Below are 27,384 nucleotides of genomic sequence, written 5' to 3' on the forward strand. Positions count from 1 at the left end.
ATTTGAGTGCTGGTATGTTTTAGAATTTATTTTGAGTGGCAGTTTAATTTGGTGTTATAATACTATTTACAGAAATGAGAATGCCGTGAAATATTTGGATTAGCTTGTATGCTTGTGGCTTTCTGTTCGGATGTGCCTAACGCAGATCTCCAATGACTTTATTAAGCTCACTTCACTTCTGGTGTATTTCTTCCATTTAAATTTAGTGCCATTGTATTTTCCTCTGACTGTGGTGGTCTCAGGGCATGTCAGTGGTGCAGGGCCATACATCCCATAGGAAGAGCGTGAGCTGGCTTTCCTTTGAGAAGTTGCACAAGATTCCCCTCTGGAAAAACAGGAAAAAACTAGTGGCATGACACATTTCTTTGGTAAAAGAGTCCTTTGTGCATCAGCTTACTTTATTCTGGTATTTCATCAGAGCTATTATATGTTGATTAGTTTTACTTGCCTTATGAAATAAGACACTCCTGCATAATGCTGTTTAACCTAATCTCCTCATTCCTAACATTCACTTCTGATACGCTTTTGAAGTCCTAATATTTGTAGACAGCTAGCATGGTCTCTGTGTCCTCTATTCTAGTAATAGGGTTTTTTTGTTTTTTTTTTTTTTTTTGAATGAGCTGACTGAATCTCTTGTTTCTTTTCTTGCTATTTATTATGACAAATCAAAACAGAGAAATGTGTTACGCAGGAAAAACAGAGTTGGAAAAATGACACTGCACACACAATTTGTGCTTTTGTTGGACCATAATCTGACCAAGCATGTAAATACCATCTCAAAGTGAGAAAGGGCCTCCTTAGATTATGGATGAGACGGCACATAATAGTTACGGCTGTTTGGTTACTCCATTTCATCCCAAAATGGAGGTAGGAACCATTTTTATAGTTTATTCCTAAATTACAAAACTGTTCTATGAGGATTTTGTAACTGATTGGATTAGAAAATGGTTGTTAAAGTAGTGTAGTTTCAAATCTTAAAAATGTGAGGTCAAAATTATGATACTTGTTTTGAGAGGATGTTTATGCTTTTTCTGGCTTAGGGAAGATAGGCTAAAGCTACTAGTAGCCTTGCTGTCTGTGAAATGGTATAGAGAGCAAGTGGCAGTCATTCTACTGTTTTTTTTTCTAAAACGCCAGATAGCTTTTCAGGTATGCATTCCTTCTAATCTGTTTTCTCTGTCATAATAGATTTTTAAAATTGCATATATTTCTTCTAAGATTGTTACGAATAAGCCTGTCTGGATGCTTTCAAATTAATCTACCGTGTTTGCAATTAAACACAGAAAGAATGCTTTTAGGTTTAAGTCGTTCTTCAGACGGATGTGATTTAACTAAACTAATGAACGCACATCAGACAAGACAAATTCCAGACTGTGCCTTGACCAACCATCTGTGTGCATGCCTCCAGGTACTGCTCACGTCTCAAGAGGCTTTTCTGCGTGAACAGTTATTACCACTCCTTTCTGAATTCAAGTGGCAAGCCATGGCAAGAGGTTCTAGAAAGCAGCTATATTTACCGTTGAGGTACATCCATTGCTTTTCAGTGAAAATATAATTGCGTTATGCATGTTTTAATTAAGATTACATTGAGGCATGTGTTGCGCAAACTGTAGCAGTAGGGAAACTGGGCTGCGTGTAAGCTTTTCCATCTCCTGCCTGCGAGCACCAGCATTAACAATCATGTGCACAAAAAGCCCTTCCCACTAGGAGCCTTCCTAGTGGGTCACATACTCCTTTTGGATTCTTTGTGCGCGTGTGCTTATGTGTACGAATAAGCTTATGGGTGTATGGGTAGCATTACATACACTTCAATATTGTGTGTGTGTGTGTGTGTGTGTGTATATATATTCTGTTTGTACATATAGGCACATGCAGGTTTTTTTCATAGTTATTTTTCTCTGGTGGAGGTAGCTCAAAATATCTCTGGGGAAAAAACACTTTTTAACAATTGTATAGTGATCAGTAGTGACATGATTTGACATACTAGACTCTGCTATGATTTTTCAATTCCATAGACTTCTAGAAAATAGTAAATGGTACTGTGAATTATTCTTTTTGTGGAGGAATAATCTGTGCTGCAGGTAATGGCTGCTCAGGATATGAAAGAATTTTCTTATTCTCATTACATTTCACTTGCTTTCCTTAAGTGAGATTACTTCTAGAAATATTTGAATTTTCCTTATTATCAGGGCCTGTTTTTATAAAGCAGTGTTTGCATCTGTGGTGCTAAAGCAGGATTCCCTCTGGCATTACGCTGTGATTCCATGTGTGTGTGTGGGTTCCCCCCCACCACGGCAAAGCAGTCTTGAGCAGTTCCTGCTCCCTCTTTCTTTGGTTACAACAATACACATATTTGTGAGTCAGTATAGCAAAGTGGATTGGGGGACCTGTGTCTGAAAATAATGGCGCAATTGAAGGCGGAGGAGTTGGGTTGGTCATGGTGTTAGGGTTCAGCTTTGAGGGTACAGATAAGGTGTCCGTAATACTTACTTTCCTTCTGCGGTCAGAGCAGTGGCAGTTTCCGAACGTGCTGGTTTCAGGATCTGATTTGCCTCAGGACAGGGAGCTGGGAAAGGCCAGGAAAAGGGAAAGGCCAGGCAGCAGTTGCACCTTAAGTAACTACGAGCCTTTCGACCAGGAGTATCGTCAAAAGACTCTGTCTTCTGAGCTCACACCTGAACTAGTTTCTCCCCTTTCTCTGTAAACTCCTAAGGAAGTCCCTGTTGTCTTGGGTTACTTTTGACCAGTGCACCAATCCCTGCCCCAAAGGAGAGGTTCACTGTTATGTGGAGGATGGGAGAAGAGGTGCTTGAAAGGGGATCAGATTAGACTATACAACCTGATGCTGGGAAAAATGCATGGTTCTAACACAAGCCTCTCCGACCTCTGCGGTATGTGTTTTAGGATTTTGAACATTTAGCCAGGAAGGTTATTTTGTGTTGGGTAGTAGATTCTCTCCTCTTTGAAGCCACTCTCAATGCCTAAGTCACCTCTATAAGGAAAGCTTTGGGTTAATTTTCTTCTGGGAGGGGAATGGGGGACAGACGGACAGATGTGTATCATATATGCTAATCTGATGCATTTGTTAGGTTTTGTTATAAAGACAGGATAGCTTATGGTTACTGATGATGACAATTATGTATTTATCTTTCAATTAGGGAGGGAGAGCTGAGCAGCAGCAGTCAGCCCCATCTTCTCCATGACTGTTGCCATTGCTGAGTAGCATTTGATATCACTCTCCTGAGAAGCCTTTGGGAGAAGCATGGTCTAGTTCAATAACGGGACTGGTAGCCACAAGTGTTGCGTTCAAATCTGGTGTGCTCAAATCTGTTTCAGTAGGTAGCTGGGCTATGGACAACATCACTTGTCATGACCGAGTACAGATCTAGTAGAGAATCTGAGTAGTTCTTGTTTGCTTATTTATAAACTATGTGCACATTTTGGGCTTTGTGTGTATGCACGAATGCGTGTGTATAAACTTAGTCAAGTTGAAATTGTCACATTATTTAGGCTGGGAAGACTAAGCTGTCTGTTTTAAAGAGAACTGTTCCATTTAAGGTTTTATACTGTGTGTTTCAAATCTTCTCTATAGTGACACAAGAACTGAAGATGGTGTACCGTAGGGCTGTTCAGCGCACTGTGGTCTCTTTTTAATAAGACTGAATAACCCTGAATGCTGCACCAGTGCAAAGGTGCACTTGGTACTGAGTTTTTGTATCTTAAACCAGGATATGTGGCTCTACTAGATATTGAAAAGGGGACTGCCATCTCTGTAGTACAAGAACTTTCATGATTTCAGGTGGTTCTGACTAAAAGCAGAACACCTTACTCAGTAGCTTTTAATAATTTGTTGCAGCCAAATAAAAATGTAGCCTGTATAGAAAGCAGTTACAGGACTAAATATTTAGAAGAACTCTTGCTTTTGCCAGATTTTCTGAATTTGTCTGCCTTAGCTGGAAGAGATTTCTTGGTTTTGTAGAAGATGGGGGGGGGGAAATCACAAAAAGAAAAATGTTCTTGGCTTATACCTCCATTAATAGCATGGGTAAGACCTTCTAGGAAAACTTGCGCTTGATTATCATCTTAATGGGGTTCAAACTGCTTTTGGAATTTAAGGAGAACTCTGACTTCACATGCTAGGTCATACTAATTCACCATACATGGACATTGGTTTTAGGTAGTTGCACTTTGTTCTTCTATGTTTTTGAATTTTTTCTCTATTGCCATATGCAACTAATTTATGTATTACTAATTCACATATTGAATTAATTTAAGGGAAGTTAGAGTCATCTTGGTGATCAGTAGAAGACTGCAAGATTGAATTGAAAATCAGGTTTGTAACAGTAGCTTGCAAACACCAAAAGGTTTAGCAGTTTGGTTTGGGTAGAGAAACATCAAAAAACTTGGATGTTTATTCCTACTTCCTTGCAGTAGGAGCAAGACTGGAAACACTGAGATTTCTAGTATTCCTGGAGATAGCTAGACAGGGAAGTGCAGACTCTCATAGAGTACTGGCATTTTTGTGGTCTGTTCCGGCCAAACCTAGGGAATGTAGACACACAGGAAATATCTTTTTAAAATTTAAATATAGTCAGCTTTCTAGACAAAACCCCAAATTTGAGTTAGTACCTGGAAAAAAAAAAAAAAAAAAGCTGTGGGTTAGTATTTGGCAGCTCATATTTTAACTGAGGAAGAGTTCTCATATCCTGAAATGTGACCTAGCTCTTGCAGTCCTGGGCTGGTGTCGTCTTCCAGTGATGCCCTTGAATTTACAGGGGGAGAAAAATGCTTGCATTCAAACCTCTCATATACATATTCTCTGTATTAATGAAGCGTCCCCTCAGGTAGGGGGAACTTTAATTTTTAGGAGCAGTGCGAATTCCTGGAGAATAAGCTTCTTTTCCTTTCTGATTTATATTTTAAATAGGATGGATGAGAGAATAAGCTTAAAAAAAGTGCGTGAAGCAACTTCCAAAGCTTTTGGCTTTGGTGTGAAGTCTGCCAGTCCTGTGGCAGATGTTTTAACCCCGTCTCATCTAACGCTGCATGTAGTACATCTACGTGATGTACTGTTAAAAAAATGCCTGTGGCCAGCAGTGCTTTGTGGTCGGTTCTGTTGCTGGCGTTACTGCTGCTGGTGGAGCTGTACCAGTCCTGACAAATAAAGGAAACTCTCTTTTTTTTCCTTTCCCCTTTAAAGAGAGGCAAGTGTAGACATGGCCATGGTGAGAAACCATTAATAAAGCGAAAGGAATGCAGCTGTAAAACTTCAAATAATGACATATAGCAAATAAATGTCAACATATTGGTTGTTGTGCCTGGAATGGAAATATTACTAGGAAAATATGTAGCTTCAAGCTACAGTCTGGCTTTTTTCCTTAAGAAAATAGAATTGGCATGACACTTCAAGTCTATTAAAGCTGAGGCTCTCAGATTCGGACTGGATGAATGTGTCATTGAGGGGGGGAGGGTGTTTCATGTGTTTATAATGGGTCCTATGAACTTTGCATTCTTTTAAAATAATCTTAAGTTATATACAGGTATATAATTTTATATATTACAAATGTAGTTAGAGGTACAGCTATCAACTGAATATATCTCCTTCCTTTGAAAACTGCTCGGTCATATGCTTGCATTGGTGTTGAGGTCTGTATTAGACTTTTTCCATGCTTTTGTCAAGCCCAAGCATTTAAGAAATGATTCTGAAACTCGCATTTTCTTCCACGTCATTAAGGGGTGTGCATGTGTGCATGGGGGGAGAAGCATGTTTTTCTCCCCCCAAAAAGTGTTATACGACTCTCTTGTTGTGGATCTTTCTCAAAACTCAACCTGAGACTTTTAGGTAACGAAGTCCAAAAGGTTTAGGGAAAAAACCTCCAAATACTGCGAAACCTAAGGGGCTGGGGGACCTGTGCTGAGAAGAGTTTCCGGTTCCTTGGGCAGGTTTCTGTAGCCCCCATAGCAGGTGGGTCTGAGACGTGGCAGTTTCAGCAGCTGAGCGCTATGAATTACTAAGCCAGGGAGACTTTGGTCACTGGTGGACCAGCGACGTTCAGAGAACTTGGTCCTATGTGCTGAGGCAGTATTTAGTATTCCTTACTCCTTTTTCTGTGGTTGTAGGCACTATCGGACGAATTATTCAAGGTGATGATGCTGCGAGGCCTGAAATACTGCCAGACTCTGTCTGGCAAAACAATTGATGCAGGCATAAGATGAGACTCTTTAAACGTGATTATGAATATATAGTCTTTTTTAATGCTAACACTACTTTCTCAGGCTTTCTGAGAATTTCGGTCCTGTAATTAAGTCTCAAATAAAAGGAGAAATTTCGTTGAAAGATGGATGAAAGTAGATGGCCTCTATATCTCAGTGAAGTGACAATTAGAAAAGCAGTGTTTTCACGCTAATAAGAGCATCAGAAAGAGCTGTGAGAGTCATCCTAAATTTGGTACCAAGTTAAATTAAAATAGTGTGTTGCTGTACAGCTGAAGTTAACAGGGCTAAGTTTGCACGTCTTCTGAAGAACGAATGCGCTTTTAGTCTTCCGTTACTACTTGTGTTTAAAGGAGGTCAGCTTGATAAGAAGGAAAGGCTGAGTGGGCAGTTATAAATGGGCACTTCAGTCACTGGCAATCGCACAAGTGCTTCTCTGCACAAACTAGCTGGGATACTGGCTACTGGTCTGCCTGATTTTTCAGATTATTAAGCTGCTCTGCAGGTGCCAGGATTGTGATGAGCTCTTCCAGAGCTCATTTTTAGATGATCTAAGCAAATAAAGTGGATAAAAATGAAACTAGCATGTGTCAGTACGTTTCCTAAGTTAGCTGTTAAACAGATACTTTAAAATCTAAAATTAAACCCCAGCGGCACTTGGGGGCAGATTAGTTATCAGGGTATTAGGTTTGCAGTATGCAGACTCTGTGGAACCACATGTTCTAATCTTAGTGAGGCCGGCTTAGCCCCTCGGCCCCTCTGCAGGAGAGAGGTTCAGTTCCGCGGTTGGTGCCTTATGGCTCTTAAAGAGCTCCATCTAAATACTAGATCTCATAATACTTTCCTCATCGACAGGGGTTTCCCTGTTGCTCTTTGGCAAAAATTCTCTATTATGTATTTTGCTCTTGTACCAAAGGATTTACCTGGCTGTTACTGTCCACCCAAGTCACAGCATGTTTTTTTTTGTTCGTTTTCCCTCCTCGAGTTTGTGATGTATATTAAGTTATTTGGGAGCACTTTGGGATTCCCTGGCATGAAAGGTACTAAGCAGATTATTTGATCAGGGTTAAGCCTGTAAAGTTGGTTTGCTTAGGAGTTCATGTGCAGAAGCCTGGATAAACTATGCGACTAGACCATCCATCCTGCTCATTAAAGAATTGGGTTGCTGCCCCATAAAACAGTGTGATGGTACTATTAATGCTGAATTAAGACTTGCTTTTACAAAGCAATCGCCCCATAGTTTTAGTGGTACTTAGGTAACACTTCAAACAACTAGCTGTTAAGGGGGGTTGTGCTGAAAATGATGTATAATTCATTACAAATTTTTAAGTGAGATCTTTCATTGTGGTCTGTTGCCTTCTATATATAGATGTCCTCTATATAAGGTGTTTAGCGTGTGGGGATGTGCTGTCCCTCCCACTCCAGCAGAAACCTTTCTCTTTTGGATACTGGTAAGTGGAAGTCAGGCACCGTTCTCTCTATTTTAGGGGTCAGTTGGCATTTGGCTTAGAATTGTGGGTATTATGAGTGAAACTGATACACAGAATATTAGCTATGCAGGTGAGGTATTTGCAAGAACTGTGGTACCAAGCAGTCAAGTTTTCATGCACGATGTCAGAAAGCAAACTTGACTTATCCATGGTGTTGCTCCAACAGTTAAAACCCTCTGCTCTGTTCAGTGCCCCAAGTTCCTCTATGCAGCCTACTGCAAAAGCAGGTATACTGTTCAGGTCGTTACCTTAATGGCAAAATCTACATGGATGCCAATGTCCTGCTAAAGTGAAAATGGGTTTTTCAGAGTCTTTAATTGATGCATCTCTTGCAGGAAGCCCGTTGAGGAAAATTCTCCATGAATGTACGTCACAATGATGATGACCGACCAAATTCCCCTGGAGCTGCCGCCATTGCTGAACGGGGAGGTAGCCATGATGCCTCACATAGTGAATGGCGATGGATCACAGCAGGTCAGTAAGCTTTGCAGAGAGTGACTGGCTTAACTAAACTATTACTGGGCCATCAAAGGGTTTTGAGGATGGGGGGGAAAAAAGCTTTGGTTTCCCCTAGTACCAGGGAGGGCAGGGTTTTTTATAGAAGGTAGAAATTTGTCTTTTCAGAGGAATAACTTCCAAAGCAATGCTTTAAATGTATCAATCAATTCAATGTGATTATTTGAAAATATATTCACCAAAGTCAAAATAACAGGATAAAGACAGCTGCAAGTGTTGAGTATCTGAAGATTTTGTAGAAAGTCAGTGTCTTGGTTTACTTGTGCTAATTGTTATCCAGATCTCTTGCTAGTATCTGTAACGATAGATTTTAAATACTTAAATCAAAAAATGCTCAGACACTAGTTTGTGGAAGGGGGGAGAGAAGGGAGATACAGACAGTGGAAGACAAGTGTCCTGTGATGTCTGCTGTTCTTAGCTTAGTTAAGTGTACTAATCACAACAGACCTACATATTACCCTTTGCTTTGTTATAAGCCTTAGAGGGGCAGAAGTGAATTTTGAGTGAGCATTTGAAGGAAGGCAAAGTTGTTTTCAGATTTTTCTCGGAGGTATTCTCTAGCAAGCTTGGTCAGAGGTAGAATAAGACCATAGAGATGCCTTTATGTCATGATAGAGCCTGAAGGTTCATCTTCATAGTTGGTAGATTCCCAAACCTGTCATCTTGGGGTAGTCTCTTTTTGTAGAACATCTCTCCTAGTAATTTTTCTGTATTACTTTATTTGGTTCCCTGCTTATTTGAGCATTTCAGCAAAGTACTTTAACCAAAGTAGAAGTAAACTCTCCTTCATGAATCGATAAAGTGTCATTCGGTTTCTTCTTATTCCCTTGGTTTTTTGTTCCTCTCTCCAAACTGTGTTTTGAGCTACAGCAGTCACAAGAGGAAGAATGACTTCCCCTTTTCTTGTAAGCTTTTAAGTCTGCTTGCTTATCTGGATTCTTGATATAATACAGGATTGCATTACAGTAATTTTTTAAAAGTCTATTTCTACATAGTAGGTTGTAACTTTAACAAAAGAAAAAAAAACGGGGGAAAAAAGCTTTTAATGGCTCTGTTTATGAAGTCCAATACTGATATGCTTAAGTGAAGGAACAAGCTTATTGGTATTTGAAAGCATAATTGTTCCTTAAATAAGCCCGTTCTTCATTGCTGGAAACCACTTATCAAGTTAGAATGTTCAGTGGGTCTTTCCATATTACAGAAAGGATAAATTAAGTATTCTGAGCACTCCTTTGAGCTGGAGTTCTAAGTCGATCCTTTAATTTCCCCATCAGTGATGATTCAGTAGCCTTGCTTGGCAGATAGCTCTATTGCCTGTAAATCAGCTTCTCATCTAATGTTTTGGAGGAAAAATATGCTGATGTGTTAGAAGTGCATTACTTCTTGCTTCTGCTCTGCTGAGCAAATGTGACTCAGCAGAACGGTTCTGAGTCAGATTGCTTCTCTGCATAAATGTTTGTCGGATAATGTTTGACCTTAAATGAGAATAATTTATCACTTCATCTCTTTAAATACTTGTAGCTGGAATACATATGTTCTGTGAGACTTTTTTTCTCCCTCTGGTCTGGATGTGCCGTCATATGTAGCATGGCTTAGCTACCTTTATGCTTTATCACTTTCATCCTATTCCTAAAGCTTTCATTGGTATTTTCACTTTTTAAAAGTGTAGTTCTGAAATGGAATGAAGTTATCGGATTAAATACTTTTCTTGATCTTCGCATATTGCAGCAGCAATATTAATTGCTCTCAACATGATTTCTTGTCTAATGTACAGGCAAATGTTACATGTTTGTTAAGAGTTGTCTTAGCTGTTTGTAAGGCAGTAAGAGCCTTCAGATTTGTTCCATGTGAGAATGGCTTCCTTGACAAAGATGCTTTTTATTCCTCCATAAATAGGTGCAAGTTTTATAAAGGCACTTGCTTTTCTAGGAGGTCCTCATTACAGTCTCTACTAGTGTTTAAAAAAAAAAAACAAAAAAACCCAACCCTCATAGCTCCGTTGGTGAGAGAGAGCATGCTGAGTTTTCTAGACTGCAGTATGGCCAACATGCAAACCAGTATGTCAGTCTCCAAAGCTGACAATATGTTGTTTCTGGTGAGATGCTCTAGGTACGCTTGCTGTTGCTCACACTTCGGCTTTATCAGATGCACACAGCCTCAGCCATGCCAGCTTGGCTGTTTGTCAAGCTGTGCTATAAACTGTAACAGGAACACTCGGCTCCAGAGAAAGGATTCTTCTCAAAAGACAAGTTTTTATTTACGTACAGAAGAGTACTCAGTGCTACCTGCTTCTAACTACTCGTTCCGCCTTCCTGCCGATGCATTCTACATACTTCTTTCTCTTGGAATTAAATTCTGAATAGCACATGTGCATAGTATGCTTTGAAAGCCTGGGCTTTTGAAAGAGGTGAGCCAGAAGAGAAAAATTAAGACACCTGAGCCCATGTTCCCATGAGCTGAACCTCAGAGCTGCTTTTCTGCTGTGGGTAACAGCTTTAGTCTCTGTGATGACACTAAAGGAGTTCTAAGTAATATAAAGATGCCTTGGATTCATACAGAAATGCTTTTTAAACTCCTGGTGTGTGGTCATCCATGTAACAAGAGGAACACTGCCGAACTGTGAACTCTTCCTTTAAGATGTATGCAGATATGTTGTCAGTTAATCTGTCTTGCTGATTCACCTCCAGTGTAGTGTCTCAAAACAATATCGCTTTATGCCTGGCTTGGCTTTTGGCTGTGCTTTTCTTTGCTTTGGAATCACCTTGACTGAATGTAATTTATGCAGGTAAACCGGTAGGGAAGGCCCCTCCGCAGTACTAAGCGAGGGTTTTTGTAACACCCTTTTGCTTCTTGTGGAGTTTTGCAATGGTTTGAACTTCACAGTAGTCTTCAAAGAGCTTTTCACTTTGGAGAAAGTCGTTGGAGTGCAGATGTCCACAGAAAGTTTTTGGAGTAGAAGAGAAGAGGTGGCACGGCTGACGCTGGTCAGCGCAGGAGCTCCCAAAGGATTGTGATGGGAACTCGGGTATTCTCGCGCTGCCCGCCTATTCTGCGAGAAACGGGACTGCCTCTCTGCGAGGCAATGCTGTTATCAGTCCCAGGAACAAAACGATGGGTAGCCATGCCCGAAACAGTCAGGACAGCATGGGGCTTGTTCCCAGCCTGCTCTGTAATCTCTCATGAGCCCATGTGTGCCTAAAGCCTGACTGAGAAAAGATGCAGCCAAGAAAAGCGTTAGACCTGCTGATGGTATTCTCGTGTTGTGGACAGTCATACTGAAGCTGGTAAAATCCCTTAGCTTTTTCAAGCAGCCGGATGGGGAGTGCTGCAAAAGGGAATACTGTCAATAAGCAGCAAGTACTATATTGCAAGACAATTGCATAAAGGTATTTATTTTTTTTCACCTTCCTGGGGATAAGTGTTATGTAGCAATACAGGGCAGAACTAAGAATGTCTCTGCCTGCTTGACAGTAATCCCTCTTCTCTAGATCACCCAAAATGGCATTTGCATTATGATTATTATTATTTTTTTTAAGTTTCCCGCACTTAATTTCCATTACAGCTGACTGTGTTTAGTGCTTTCATGTCCCTTCCAGAGCTGCTTCTTACTCTGTTTCTCTTTCTAATCCACTTGTAACTCTGGTGGGGATTCTGGGAGTTGTTATTAAACTTTTGGTCCAAGAATTGCACTGGTTTCTGGTAGCTGCTCCACTGCATGCTCTAAAAATCTTGGAGTATAAAGGTGGAGGGCAGGTGGTTGTGCCATAGCGTGTCTGTGCAGAATAGTGTGTGGTCTATTTTGGGATGTTTTATTTTGACCTGGTTAGATCAGTGGATTTGCAATCGTGTAGGAAGTTTTGTATCCATGTTCCTCTTTTCACTACTGGGCTTGAGAGCAGGCGCTGTATATAGTGCCTACGTGTGCATGTTCTTGCCTTCTAGGGTCATAAACTTTGAATAAAGGAGGTTAGAGTGCGTCCAAACATGGAACAGAACTTGCTAGCTTTCTGTAGCGCCACAAATCCGTGCACCCTGCAAGAACATGCAAGCCTTTACCTGGCTGCGTTTTTACCATACCTGAACAGTGGCATCTGGACTTCTGTGCATATTTGTCTCGTCTGGTTTGAGTGAGTGAACTTTGATAAACTGGATCAAGATACAGTTTTGAGTTGCTTCTGTGTTTTGTTCTCAAAAAGATGAAGGTCAGCTATACTGAAAAGATGGGAAGTATGAGTTGAACTGCTTTTAAGCACCCTGTCGCTGTCAAACTGTATGCAACAGGCTGATACTTTGCAGAAAATATTTGGATCAGATCGTCTTTTTGCACTTAAACTTTAAAATAGAAACTGTTGATGCAAATTCAGAAGAGCGTTTCTAGTCATCTCTACTTTGTCTTCTCTGTTCTGATGCTGTTTGACCTACTTATTTCTCAACCTTTTTCTAGCTTCTTCTACTATCTGTGTTCTGGCTCTGTGATGGTAAATTACTGTTTATAAATCAATTTTCTTTGTATGAAGAGTAGAGAGAAATCAACATAAACAGTAGTAACTTACTGTATAAAACTTCTTGTTTTCTGAAATATATATTCTATATATAATTGCAAAAATGTCCTTTCCTTGTACAGGAGAGGGAGCTTGTTTCAACAGGAAAAAAGTTTATAATTGGAACACATCTAAGTTACCTGAGTTAAGAAGCATCAGACCATGAAAAATGGCTATAATGTAAAGCATGACTGAATTCCCTTCTGTTTAAATATACTGATTTTTAAAGCAGATTCAGTACATATTGGAGAAGGTATTTAAAAGAGCACTTAAAACAGTCAGCGTTATCAAAGTTGGACAGCGTTTGCTCACTAGGGAGTCTCTAGAATGAACTTTTCAGAGGCATTGGCTGCCAAGGTGAGAAAGGTGGGATTTTAACCCAAGGATGTTCATGGGTGATCTGATCTCTAAGACTGCTCTTGCAAATAAATTTCTCTGTGAATGCAAGAATGGCAACACGTGGATTTCATTAAAATTTCATGATGCTTAAAATTACTTGCCTATCAGAGTAATTTGTTACACAGATGTACTGAATTTTTTGTTGGTTGTTTGAGAGTCTGTTTGACCTGTGATTAAATCATGGGGTTCAGGATTTGTCACTTGCTTTTGAGCTTTGCTATCAGCATTCAGGATGAGCTTACTTCCCCGTGCCTCTATTTTCTGTCATATGGAAAAAAGCAGATAATTCAGCTTAAAGATTATCAGCATATTAATTTATAGAACTCATTGCTTAAGAAGTAGTATGTTATCTGATTTTTCTTTCTAAAGTGATGTTGAGAGTGTTTATTCTACCTACTTCTGTGGCGTTGAAAAGGAACGCATTCCTGGAAAGAATATTCCATAAAGAATAGTTTGAATACCTCGGTCCTTCCCGGGGACCAGAGCTGCTGACTCAGGAGGAGCTGGGACACTATTTTTAAGTAGTAATAAGAGTGAGTCCATGTGATTATTACATTTTTTTTCAAAGATGCAATTTATTCCAAAGTTCATGCAACTTATAAATTGTGAATACAGTAGATTTAGTAGTGTTTAAAGCAGTTTAGAAGAACCTGCGGCCTGGATCCCAAATAAGGCCTGTGACATGCCCACAAGCTGTATGAAACATGGCACATCTATAAAGGAAAAGGAAGATGCCCCACATTGGATAGCAGAGGTTTTAGTATGTGGCCTGCCAAAGCCGTGTAAGAGGCTGTTTGGCCTTAACTCATATGAGCGGGAATCTCTTAAAGTAAGCGTTGCATTGCATTAAATGTATGGCACTGAATGTTTTCCTCCTTGCTACTGTGCCTGCATTCACAGGTGATCTGCAGCCAGACATTTAGCAGATGATGTTTTGCAAGTGAATTTTGTCATGTGTGCTTAAAAACTGCTTGCATAAGTTAACAGGCACTATAGCAGATGGATAATAGTACATGTCCTGGGACCTTACCAGGTAGCACTTTCTCTTTTGTATGCAACTGTTTACCCCCAGTGCAAATGAGTTTTATATTCCCAAGCCTGTGCTTTAAGCCTCCGTTAGACTTTGGCAGCATCATTCGTCTCTTCCCCCTGCTCCCCACGGGCAGAGGAATTGGGACAGCAGGGATGAGGGGGCCGCGAGTGGAACTCGTTGCTCTGTCATGAGGCTTAGGCTGGACAGAGAGCAATCACTGCCAGACTGGGTGTGTGTGAGTGTAAATATTTATATTAACTATGTAGCTTAGTAACACTAATCAGAGTTTTAACCAATACAACTATTTAAAGTGTACCAACATTCTTAAATGCAAAATAAATGCAGTGTCAGTGTGTTATGAAGATAGGCAGCTTTCCCTGACAGTGCAACAGGTAAGTCCAGGCTTCAACAGCAAGTGTATTAATCTGCTAAAGCGACAATCTGAGCGTGTGGTTTTTCTTTTTTTGGGGGGGGGGGGGAGGGGGGGGTTGGAGCTGTGTTGCTGACACCCTGCTCACAGCTGTCACGAACTGCAGTGTTTCGCATGTGAGCTGGATGTGAAGGGAGCCGTGAGACCGCAGTGCAGCTCAGCCCTCCTCAGACCGCACCCTCGGCGATGCAGCCGGGTCGGCAGCAAGGGCGCCCGGCAGCAACTTCATTTCAAACTGACTTTTCGAGTTCTCTCTCCTCTTGTTGAAAGAGGAAATATCTCATAAGTTGAAAGTTCTTATTCAGGATGATAGGTTTTGGAAGAGACGCATGGCAAATAAAAACCCTCTATGTTTGTTTGCATTAAAATAAAGATGTAATCCTTAGGCGCTTTTATTATTTTGCTCAGATTTTAATTATAAATTTCATAAACAATGCATTCTCTTCAAGATCCCCTGTGTAGCAAGAAAGCTGGAATAGGAAAGTGATGTTCCAGAATGCAGAATATTGTTTTGTTGTTTAGGAGGACTTGGGAGAAATAAATCTTTGAATTAGTTCATTTACCACCAAGGCGTACTTAGTCAGTGTGTATAAACAAAAGAAGTCACAATGTGCCTAGATATTATTTGTCCCAGATGGAGCTCTAAACTTGGCTCCTTACACAGCACTGATGTCATGGTGCATAAGTAAGTCCCAAGCCGGAGGCACGCAGAGAATCTTATTTTATTCCTGTGTGATTGGAGTGGTGGGGGAGAGTCGGGGGCGTTGGTTGGAAAATGTGTTTCACGTCTTCCTTGGCTGTCTGCAGGGAACAGTGTCAGTTAACGAACTTGGAAGCACTACTAAATAAGGGAAGCGGGGGGACAGCCTGCTGCCCGCCCCTGTGACTAGGAAAGTGTCGCCGTAGATTTTTGACAAATCGTTTGATGTGTTGTGATGTATATGTGCCCATCCAAATTAGTTGGTTTCTGATTAACGACTTAACATCTGGAGCTGTAACATTCGGAGTGTGCGGTCTCCAGTGGGCTGACCTTACCTCTGCAGTGCGTTAGCGTGCAGTGAGATTGCAAGCTCTCGGGCTGTTACGCATGGTTTGTGTGGTGGGGTGGATATCTCGTGGTGAATCTAGCCTCTACATCTGCAGTGTGTAGTCCGCAGGGGGCCAGGAGCAGCTGTGGTCTGCAGTGCTGCAGGTCACCGTCCGCACAGGAGAACCTCTGGGGCAGAGCTGGGAATTGTCGCCATCGTTGGGCCCGAGGAGAGGAGAGGCTGGAGCTGGGTGGACAAGAGCTCCTGCAGCACCTGCTGCAAGGGGCTGGGGGCAAAGGTAGGGTCTCCTCCATGGAGGAGCAGCTCCGCTGTCCCATGCTGATTGTGACCCCCGTGCCTGAGCTCGTTCGGAGGCCAGCTCTGCTGAGTGTAATCATGTGCTGGCCATGCTTCCTGTGTATCCAGTCCTCCTTCTGGTGTTGATCTACACGAGAGCTCATCTCAGTCACATGGAGATTATTCCTGTTAGCTCTCAATATAGCTGCCTTCCCCCAGCAACAGGGCCATACAGTATAACTTTAAGTCCATATGTGCACTCACCATTATTATTTTTAACACGTGTTTTTCTTACCACTATAGCTGGAGGTTGCTTTTGTCATTATTTTGAGAAATCCTGCATAATCGATCTTTTTGGAAACTGCTGAGAAGAGATGGCCTTTTCAGTTATGTGCAAAGGCTTGGCTGTAGGGAATCTTGGGTTCTGTTCTTGGTCCTTGGCTCTTAACTTTTCTGCAGTTTCCTTGAAGTGAACAAATCTATAATATGTTGATGTTTCTTCATCTATAGCATAAGAAAAACACTACTCTAAAGGTGCAGACCTAGGGGCATTGCCATTGTTCTTTGCAGAAGTTGTATTTGGTTTAATAGAATTCAAGCTCAGGGACCTCCTTTGAAAATATTTGTGCTGTATTTAAATTTTATGTATTTAAATGCCTAAATACTAATAAAAACAGGTATGCTGTGGCTTTCAGCTTTATTAAGTGTTAGGAGATGAGATGGTACAAATGGTACTCATTCGCAAATACAATTTTATTAACACTGACGCTAAGAAACTTACTTAAAGCCCAGGAAATCAAGATGTGATTTTACTGGATTTTGATTGAAAAACATGATGGAACTTACTGCAAATCACTGATCAACAGAACAAAGCGCACTGTTCTCCCTAGCAGCAGAATAATTTAAAAAGCATGTGTTTAAAAAAAAAAAAAAAAAATCTATGCAGGTGGATAATAGAAATAATATAAGTATTTTGCATACGTGAATGTAATTAAATACATGCATTTTTTCCAAGGGGTCATATTTAAGAAGAATAATGTTATAAAACAAAATTCCAAACTGAGAGATTGTAACAAACTCTCCAAGGCTTTATCATCAGTAGTGACCCTTGCCGTTGGATACAAAGATGACAGTAACTGCCTTCTTGAAAGGGGAAGAAATGGTAGGAGCGGGGAAATTTTTCTGTTTTTAAAATGATTGTTTTGGAAACTACAGGGGAAAAGTGAGTTCTAGCAGGAAAACCCTGCTTTCCTCTTTAGAAGTGACTTCTTATAGTTGAGGAGGAGTCATCAAATGCTTGAGGAAAGAGTACAAGGTGCCTTGTCTGCCAAAGCTTGTGCTGAGTGATAAGGCAGTTTAGAGATGGGTTTAATGAAACGCTGACCAGGGAGAACAAGTAGTAACATGCACAAACAACCCCAATCATAGAAATGTAAAACAGAAATTTGAACTTAATTAGGGAGAAAGACTGTGAGCAGTCTAAAGTACCCATGAGCTCCCGCTTCGAAGCCACTCCTTATGGGCTGTGCAGGTACTTCATAAAGGGCTTTTAATCTCTCTTTTGGTTTCCAGCAACTTCAGAAACGTGTTTGAGCTGAGCCTTGTTTATTCTAGCGGTTGGGTATGTAGCAAAAGGGTGCTTGTTGGGGGCATTTCCGAGTGCTCGGTGGCTGTAAGCAAAGGAAACCACCTCGAATCGTGCAGCTTCGTTCCCCTCCTCTTCCCTTTACTAAAGGTGCGTTGAGAGGATTGGGGATCCTATTTTGTAATATGCTTGTTTTAAAATCAACGTCTTTGCAGTGGTTTAATTGCACAGTTAATAGTTGAAAAAGTTTATCCTTTTAATGTGTTTGATACTTAACCTCAAAATAAGATCCCGGGTGAAAATACTTTGTGGCCTCTGGCCTTTATTGGGCAGCAGTTCATATCTGGGCAAAACGTTATAGTCCGTACTCAAGACAGGCCGGGTACAAGAGTTAGCTGTTGTTATCCCACAGTAAATAATGGGAATCTTAGCTTTTTTTTAGCAAACTTAATCCCATATGTTTTGTGATAGTAATTACCTCTGAGGATTTTTTTTTAAATAAATGTGAAAGCCTTAAGTTGCTCTGCGCTGGGAACTGTGAATAAGAAATTATTGCCAGACACACAAAATTTTAATAGAAACTAGTGTAGTTTTCAAATTACAATTATATATATTTTTTCCAACTTGTTTGCAACAGAAATTGTATGTAAATAGATTTTGTGGTTTTATACCTTTGACTTTATTCTCTGATGTTTATCTCAAATAACTTCTTCATTTGAGCCGGTCTCTTGAAGGTACAGGGAGGTGGGAGACAGGGCAGAGTTGCATCTCTGATTATCCCCACGAGTGCTGAGAATTACTGTTTGCGCTTCAGAATTTGCAGAAAGCAATAGCCAGTGCTAGGAAAGCAGCTTGTCCTGAACAGGGATGCTACATGTTGTATGTCCAAAAAAAAAAAAAGCTTGCCTTAATGCTTAACTTATGCCTGGCCTAAAAGCCCCAGCATCTTCCAGGCCGTTTTTCACTCCTGCCCCCTTTTCTACTTCAAATTACAGCCGTGATAACTGCCCTCCCTCTTGTTGTGGCCACAATAAGCCGTCTTTCACCTCTCAGGCGAACTGGTGGCTGTGAATTTAGCATTTGTGAAACGCGTCTGAACGTGGGTCTGGCGCAGTGGTGTCTGGAGGTGACGTGCAGGTCCGTGACCAGAGCAGCTCGGCAGCAGTTGGTATCTGTGGAAATAAAGATGTGAAATGTCATGTGCTAACGAGACGCAGGAAAGCTCGCCATCCCCTCGGCCGGCAGCGGTTGGCCCCGCTCGCCGGTGGCTTGTGGCGCGCCCGAGGCCGGCTGCGCTCGCGGCGCTGCTGTGGCTCGTGGGACTGGAGGCCCCGGCAAGCGGAGCCTGCGGCGCGGGAGCGTCGTGAGCAGCGACGGGAAGTGTGAAGCTGGGCATCCTCTTCCCTTCAGGAAATGAACTGCTTGACAGAACAACTTGTTTGTGTTAAAACCTGCCTACTTCAGCAAGGGTACTACTGCTTTATTTCAGCTGTCATAAACAAGAGCTGTTACTGGGGATATAATCTCAATCGTTGGAGATTTACTTTTTTTTTTTTTGATGTGGAAAACTAGAAGTAATTTTTGAAACACAATTGCAGACATGTTAATACAGACGTTTGGGCTAGTGACTGACCTTTACAAATGACTCCTTTAAAAGGAATTGATAAACTATGTCATTCTCATAACTCTGTGGTAGTAACATGAACCATGTAGTAACAGGAGTCTCTCTCTTACGCTGGCCCTTATCTGCTGTTACATTTAACAGCAGATATATGTGATTGTCAACGCTAGGTATCGTAGTCATTCAGAGCCTAGACACAGTGGTGAGAGGCACAGGAACAGGCAAACTGTAGCCTGGCTTTTGCTTTTGGGGATGGATTTGATTTGTGGTCTACGTTGTTTAGGAAAAAAATTAAGATTTTTCAGACATGAGAAGCCAATCTATTTATTGTGTGTATTTTGAAGAGCTGGACTAAGTCCTTCTAAAGGTGTGATAGTCCTAGCATCTGACTTCCTTTAATCAACCACATTAAAAAGCAACCAGCTCAAGAGCTGTTTTAAATGGACAGTGCAAATGAGGTAATCAAGTATTTTAATGATTCTTTGCCTCTGACTCTGTGTCCAGGCTTCCTTGAAGCTGAATGACACTGCCTTGCTCTGCGCTTCAGTTGGCCAGAGGCCTGTCTCCTGTTGTCACTAATTCGTGCCTGTTCGGAGCAAAGAGCAACTGTCACTTACGCATCGATCGATCGTTCAGAGATCATGGCTGGGATGGCTTTGCGGCTCTTAGCTTTTCTGAACCATTTCTTGTGGTCTGTGTCTGCTGGATCAGATCCATTCGGATCAGTGTTCTCTCAAGAACTAGTGTTGCAGGGCAAATAATGGCTTGTATTTGTCACTTTTGATTTACAACTTGTGCTTTGAAAATGTAACTGTGACAAATGGGTTTCTGTAATTGAAAAGTTCATATAGGCAATAACTGGAATATGCATTTAGTTTAAGGGCTCCAGAAACACAACAGTAATTCAAATCTCTCATTCCAGATTGTATTTTGGGACACCTGCATGCAGAATTTTTAATCGTGCAAAGACTGGAACTAAATTTTGAGAAAGATCTCACAAAAAGATATCCATCTGTATTATCAGTTTAACGACAATAAAGATTCCCTATCTTGAATCTTCAGTAAAAGTCGGTGCGAGTCGCGCTGTTTGAGCTTTACGCTGTGCTCAGTAAATGGACTCCAAAAGGCATTTTGGCTGAGAACTGTGCAGGTATGGGGTGCCCTAACGTTGCTCTGGTGTCCAGCCACGTGGCTGCTCTGGGGCAGCTGCCCCTGAAGTGGTGAGTGCTCTGCATGCAACGTGCTCTCAGAATCAACCCCTACTAGATGCTGGCTTAAAATAAGCACAGCCAGCCTTGCCTTGTCATCAGGATATAGCTGCTTGTGAACTCCTGTAGTGTAAACATTCTTGTTCAGTCTCACTAAAAATAGCTTCTTCTAACCTAACCCCCTACTTGAGCCAGGAAGCAAGTAAGATGGGTAAATGCAAAATGCTTTTTTTGAAATGACATCTTATTTGCAATAAAGGGGGAGTGTGGAATGCATCTTTGGCACTTTCTGGACTTTGTGGCATTCCCATCATCTGCAGAATTGAGCAGTGGGAGACTAGGAGTGAGGGTGGGTGTGTGTGTTTTCTTTTTTTTTTTTTTTCTTCTCCTCCTCTCTCCATGCTAAATATTTTATTACAAGTTCTGTTTGTAACTATAGAACTGTGTTTGTCTATGGATTTTGCTTTACTGGGATCTGTTATGTCTAGGGCTGTGTGATAAATTTTTAAAAAATGCAGTGGATAAAACTCCCATTGTTACTGCAAGGAATTTTTATTCCTGTGAAATTGGAAGCACCATATGACTTGATATTTCAAGCTGGAGTTTGTTATGTACTGTCTGCTCGAAGGTACCTGTGGTCCAAAGATTTATCTCCGTAGCTGTCAGCATCTGGCCGAGTTAAATACGCTGTCATTGGTGGTGGCACCTGAAACCATAATTCTCACCTATGCACAACTGCTGAGTTAAATCTTTGTTTCAGTTCTTAAGAGTTAGATGAGTGGGCAAAATCTTTAAATCTGTATTGACACCTAGACCCTGCTGGTACCCAAAGATGTAGTACACTGGTCTGTGGGGGGTGTGTGTGTGGGTGGGGGGGGTTGTTGTTGTTTTTTTTATCTTCTCCAAAATATGGATAACATAAGTGTTGGGTTGAACAAATTTAATGTTTGAAGATTAGAGTGAAATGTGTTTTCTTTTGGCAGGTCTTTTTGGTTCAAGTTAATCCAGGTGAAACCTTTACAATAAGGGCTGAGGATGGAACCCTGCAGTGCATTCAAGGTAAGAGTATACGGGAATATGCAAATAAGCATTATTTCCAGTATGAAAATCTTAAACTCTGATTTCTTCAGAAACGTGATGTGTAGTTCTGAAAATTGTTGACGCACTTAGTGAGAAGCTGTAGACATGACTACTCTGTGTTGCAGGACTTTTTTCTCATATCTCCGAATGAAACATGAATTTCTTGCAAGTCTAGGAAGTCTTTTTTTTTTTTTTTGGCAGTCATTTATCTATATATCTATAGGGTTTTTTTCCTTATAACCAAATGGTAATGCAAATGAGGGGTCGTGAGTCAGATGAGTACCAATCAAATGGATGTCTAGGATTTTTTTCTTCATGCAAGTATTAGGAGTGAAAAATGAATAAAGTAGTACAGACATGTAGAATGCTAGAGATGTTAGATTGCTTTTGAACAGAATTTTTTATCGACTCTTTAGAAGCAGAGCAAGTTAACTAACTTGAATAGAAGTATGTAAGCAGTCTTCTGGTCTTTTACCTGTTGGTAAAATTGAGTAAGTGTGATAAATAGCACTTACTTTTTTTAATAATACAGAGACGATCAAAAACTTTAACAAGTCTGAAGGGAGAAGCGACCAAAAAACAAAAGACCTTTCAGATTGTATATTAAATATTATAAAGCAAGGTTTCTAGCTAGGAGCAAATACAGCTTTGAAGAGAAACACGTATTTTCCTAGGTATAATGCTGTCTACGGTAAATATAGGAAGGGTAAATCAAAACTTAAAGGGAATAGATTTTGCATAGCCATACTGCTAATACTGTTTTCAGTGTGATTTTTTTTTGGGGGGGCTTATGCCACTATCTTTTTCTGAGAAGGGAGGTAGGGAGAGAGGCAAATTCTCAGGTAGTGTTGCCTCCCCCATCCTTTCCTGATATTTATGCCATCAAATAGCAGTTTCAGTAGGCTACACATTCAGAAATTTTTCCTAAAAAAGAGTGATAATGGAAAATAGTCAATGTAATAGAAATTGTATAGCTAGTGAATTACTGCTGTATTTTGAATGTGGAATTGAAATCTACACAAAAGAAACCATTTCTTGGACTTCATTAAATATAGTTCGTACAGTCAGATCATACTGCTCAAGCATAATTACGCTTTTTCTTAGATTTAAGTTAGGAGTGACCTCTGGAGATCACCTTATTTGACTTCCTGCTCAAAGCAGGGCTAGCTTCACAGTCAGATCAGGTTGTCCACAGCCTTGTCAGTTGAGTTTTGGATAGCTCTGAGGATGGAAATTTGTCTCTGGGCAAACTGTTCTAGTGTTTCACCGCTCTTATGAGGGAAGGGTGTGGGTTGTTTTCTTTTTTTTTCCTTCTTTTCCCTTTACATCTATTTGAAATTTCCCATCTTGCAGTCTGTTTCCATCTGCTCCGTAGCCTCCAGTTAAGCAGTGGAAGAATGCAGTTGTTATCCTTCTCTTAAGCCTTTTCTCCAAATTAGGAGGAGTCAGTTCCTGCAGCCTGTTTTTGTAGGTCATATGCTTCAGCCTCCTAGCCATCTTAATTGCCCTCGCTTCAGTTGGGTATAGAATGCATCTCTACATCTATACGGCAGCACAGAGATTGACAGTTTGTGCCTAAAAGTTGAAATACATTTCTACAAAACATTACTGTAATGTTATGGCCTTAATGATTGTTAGGATAATCCTAGTTTAAAAAAAAAATTACGCTGAACAACATCTACCTATGTTTCAGGAGTTTGAGAGTTGAAAATGTAAAAGTAAATATGAAGCAAATTTTTTCCTTTGATTGTCCAAGATTTTTTTTCAACGTGGATCGAGAAAAGGCTTAGTGCTTTGATCAGGTAAGATTTTTTTAGGTAAACATCGCTCAAGTAAAGAGGACCCACATATGTGAGCTATGTACCTGAGAGCTGGATATTTTTGTTGTTTAAAATTTCATCTCCATGGAAATAAGGAATTAATAGTTGTTCGAGATAGGAATTACAGAAGCTTCTCCAAACACCATCCAGGATTATTTGGTCTTGATGTGCAATAATAGCAGCAATTTAAAATTTCATGTTAAAATTTATACCTGACACAGTGTGTGGTAAGGAGTTGGTCCACTTGGCAATTAACAGAGTAATAAAGCTGGCTACTCCTTTTATTTGAAATGAACTTGCTTATATTGGTTACTACATTAGATTTTTCCATTAGAAGCCTAATTGTGACAGCATTTTTTATCATTTTTTTTCATGTTCAAAGCGTTGTTCAGACAGACTGTTAAAACAAATGCAACTTGGAACCTTCTTGTTCTGTATTCCCAGTGACTTAACATATTAGTGCCAACAGTGTTTGGCTGGTACTCATCAGCAGCATCTTTACCTCTATATAGATACATGCGTGCGCACACACACATGGGGTATATATGTACCTTGTTTAAGTTCTGTCTGAAAATTCTGATGTTCTCTCCAGGCCAAAGTTTCAACTCATGTTTTATTGTGAAATATTTATATTGCTGAAGTGAGTACATGCTTCAAAGATGAATTAGCATCCCACTGTTTCCTGATTTTTTTTTTTTAATTTTTTTCCTTTTGGTTGAGCAGTTTTCACAGTGGAGTTATGAATCTTAAATACACTTAAAATACTTAAGTATATTTAAAATAATACTAGTCACTGAAAAAATTCTTAATTGGCTAGCAAATACACTAAGGTTATGAATCTTGATGATTCTGTTTTTTCCTGTGCTCTGAGGTTAAAGTAAAAGACAAAATTATTATATGTTTCTAGAGATCACATATCCTCTTGCTCCCCAAAACTTAGAATGTGTTTTGACTTTTTCCTGTGTTGTGGTATTCTGTATATTTAAAGCTAATATATTCTCTCTACTCAGGCCAGGTTTATGTTATAATAATGTTATTTTTTTTGCTACCATGTTGTACTATGACTGGTAACTTATAGAATAAATTTAACATTGTGTTAAGGCAGCGTGAAAGTCTCTTATTTAGAGAGTGTGTGCGCCTGACTTGGTAGCTCTCTACTGAATGGAAGATACTTTGTTTCCTTACTGCCACATACTTAATGTTATGATCTAAGATACCCTTGTAAATATGACTTATTCATATTCACAATATGCAGGACTACTTTAAAATAAATTGTGTGATTCTTCTGAGTTTAGGGAGCGAACAGTTCTATTAAAAGCCTGAGATATCATAATTTAGCTACATTAAATCCTTCAGGGTATGTGAAAGCTTCTCTTTGCTTTGTCATGTAGCCATTCTGCAGCTAACTTTGCTTATATAGAGAGATTTTTATCTTAGTGAAACCTTTTTTTTAATATTACTTTCTGAGAAGTCTGAACTCCTCAGTTTGAGCTCCTGGAGCCTGTTTTGGTCTCGCTCTTCAAGCAATACTAGAAGAGTGTCCTGGGAAACACTGATTTATATATTCAGGATTACATTTGGCTCTGTGATCAAGTCATGGCATGTCTGGGGATGGATAAGGATGATTAGGAGGATTGACATCAAATTAGCACAGAGGAAGACTTAATGAACCACGCTTGTCTTCTAAAGGCTGGAAGAAAAATATTTGTTTGGGGAAAATCATCGCTATGCTTCTGGAACTTTCTCTGTTTTAAGCGTCCTCAAATGTAATTCTTGACTGATCGAGTAATGTCTGTTTAAAATAAAAAGGAGATGCACATTTGAAGGTCTCCAGTGTTTTGGAATAGTTGATGCATTCTGAATCTAACAACTTTTTCCAATTCCTTACAGTCTGACCAGTGGGATAATTGGTGTAAACGTAAAAGAAAAAGAAAACACACACACACACACACACACACACACACACACACAACTGAGAAAACCACCCTCTAAAATGCTACAAAACTGGAATAATCATGTACTTTCAATTGAACATTGAACATGTTGTTTTAGCAAGTGTTGTCTTCCTTCCTGTTTGCTTGCCTCTGGGTACCTATGGGTGCCTTGTTCTGGACACCCGCTTTCTAAGCACAGTAAGTCATGTGAGCAGGGGGGATTAAGCAGCTCGTGGAGATGGTGATTGGGAAAAGTTTAGCCAGGCAGTGGACATGGTGTCTGCTGTTGCCTGGAAAAGCCAGATTTAGAGAGAATGATAACTCTGGTCTTCCAGAGAAACAGAGCCCTGAGTAGAGGTCTGTACGTCACAGGGCACACATCCAGTTATTTAGGGGAGCTGCTGACCTGTTCCAGGTGGTCAGACTCTGACTTTTCTCATCAGCTGACTTTCTAATGGCTTATTCAGTTCATCTCACGTAGTAAGAGAGAGGCTGTGGTGTATGAAAGAGAATCCATCTGTCCTGCCTGGCCATAAAGGTTGGGAATTGTTTGTTTAAACCATTCTATAATGCCAAACAAGATCTCTCTTCCTTTTATAAGGAAGACATTAAATTGAAAATAATTGTCCACAATCCTCATCAGATATCTGCTTTTGAGGGCTGGTTACTGTCAGGATCCTTTCTTCTTAGGGAGATCTGAGAGTATCTCTTCTGCGAAGTTCTGTTTCCACTCATTGTATTTAGAGCAAAATTTTGTCCTTTGTGAAGTTTATCCAAACTCAAACTACTGCTAACAAAGGGGAATAAAAACTGATGCTTGATGATTGAAAAGTTGTCATATGAAACAGTGGCATCAAGTTCCAGCTTGTGAAATTGAGGAGTGGAGGGGTTGCAGAGAGATTACAAATCTCTTGTAACCTTTATAACAACAACCAGAAAAAGGAATAAAGAAAGGGTCTGTTAGGGATTGATCAAAAGAAATCTTTTTTTATAGTTCCTGAAGATTGAAATGGGTAAAATACTGATACTTGATGTTATCTATGGAGCCAGAAAGCATGCTGTCTTGCCTATCTAGGCCTGTTAAGCATTTGAAAGCTTGCTGAAAATTGAGACTGGCCACCTGGCCTGAATTAAATCTTACAAAGTATGAGCATAAAGCACATTATTTCTGTGCTATTGGAGGACCAATCTTTGACTGTTCCTTTTAAGGCGTGTGTATGTTAATAACAAAGTATTAGTATACTTCCTCCAAAAATAGTGGTAATCCTGGGGAGAGGGGAAGAAAAGCCTTGTTCATGCTGTGCTGAAATCCCTGGAAGCTATGCATGCTTAGCACCTCTGAAACCTCACTGAGGTCTTTGCTTACACAGAGATTTGAACACCAAACTTCAGTTGTTCATAAAATACTTCTAACTGCCTGAACTTAAGGCACATGCGTCTTCACCCTTCTTGTAGCACCCAATGTCCATCTGAGTCAGGAATTTATGGGCCAGGTGCCAAAAGAGCAGAGGCACTGGCTTTACACAGCATGCCGCATGGCTGGAAGTGGTCCGGGGCTGCAAGCTACAGCCTCTGCAGAGAAAGAAGCGTCTGTGAGAGTTGGTAGCTCTTACTGCCACCCTGTCTGAAACCTAGTGTGAGCTGCTGCCTCCTTTGGGCAAAATATGCTTGCTTAAATGATTGGCAGAACTTGCCTTTGAAAAGCAGCATCTGCCAGCTCTATCCTCTGGCCCTTCCACCCCTACTTTCTACTGGCATATCTCATGGCTAACTGGAGAAGGAATGAATTTCACCAGGCCTACATCCCTTAAAGGTAGGGATCCCAGGTGGAAATCATTAGTGTGGGTCTCCTTTACACTGACAGAGCTGTGAAACCGAAAGTCCTGTCCCCAGAGCCCTGGCTTAGTTTTGTGTTTTAACTGCAAAACTGTACCTCTCTGTGCTCCTAAAGAGAGAGACTGATTTGAGTTCGATACTTTTGTAAAATAAAATGAGTATATATATACTGTCTTACCAGCATAAAAGCCACTCTGCTTTAATAATTTACCTTTTAATGTAGTTTTGTCAGATCATAAATGATTTAAAACTTCGTTTACTTGCATTTTTTTCCATTTGCTTTTTCACAGGCTCACTCAGGACTAGATTGTTGCTAGCTCTGCAAAGAAAAAGGCAAGGCCATGCAGGATCTT

General features: G+C 40.4%; 1 protein-coding gene across 1 annotated transcript in view; it reads left to right on the forward strand.

The window, feature by feature from the left end:
* The window catches only part of FNDC3B (fibronectin type III domain containing 3B), a 225,358-nt gene that overhangs the window by 38,235 nt on the left and 159,739 nt on the right, over positions 1-27,384 (forward strand). The window contains exons 2-3 of the mRNA XM_067301623.1: positions 8,039-8,177; positions 21,345-21,420. Coding sequence (XP_067157724.1) covers positions 8,067-8,177; positions 21,345-21,420 — 187 coding nt within the window. The 5' untranslated portion in view covers positions 8,039-8,066. The remainder of the gene's footprint in view (positions 1-8,038; positions 8,178-21,344; positions 21,421-27,384) is intronic.

The sequence above is a fragment of the Apteryx mantelli genome, chromosome 9, assembly GCF_036417845.1.
Source record: "Apteryx mantelli isolate bAptMan1 chromosome 9, bAptMan1.hap1, whole genome shotgun sequence".
Classification (NCBI taxonomy): Eukaryota; Metazoa; Chordata; class Aves; order Apterygiformes; family Apterygidae; genus Apteryx; species Apteryx mantelli.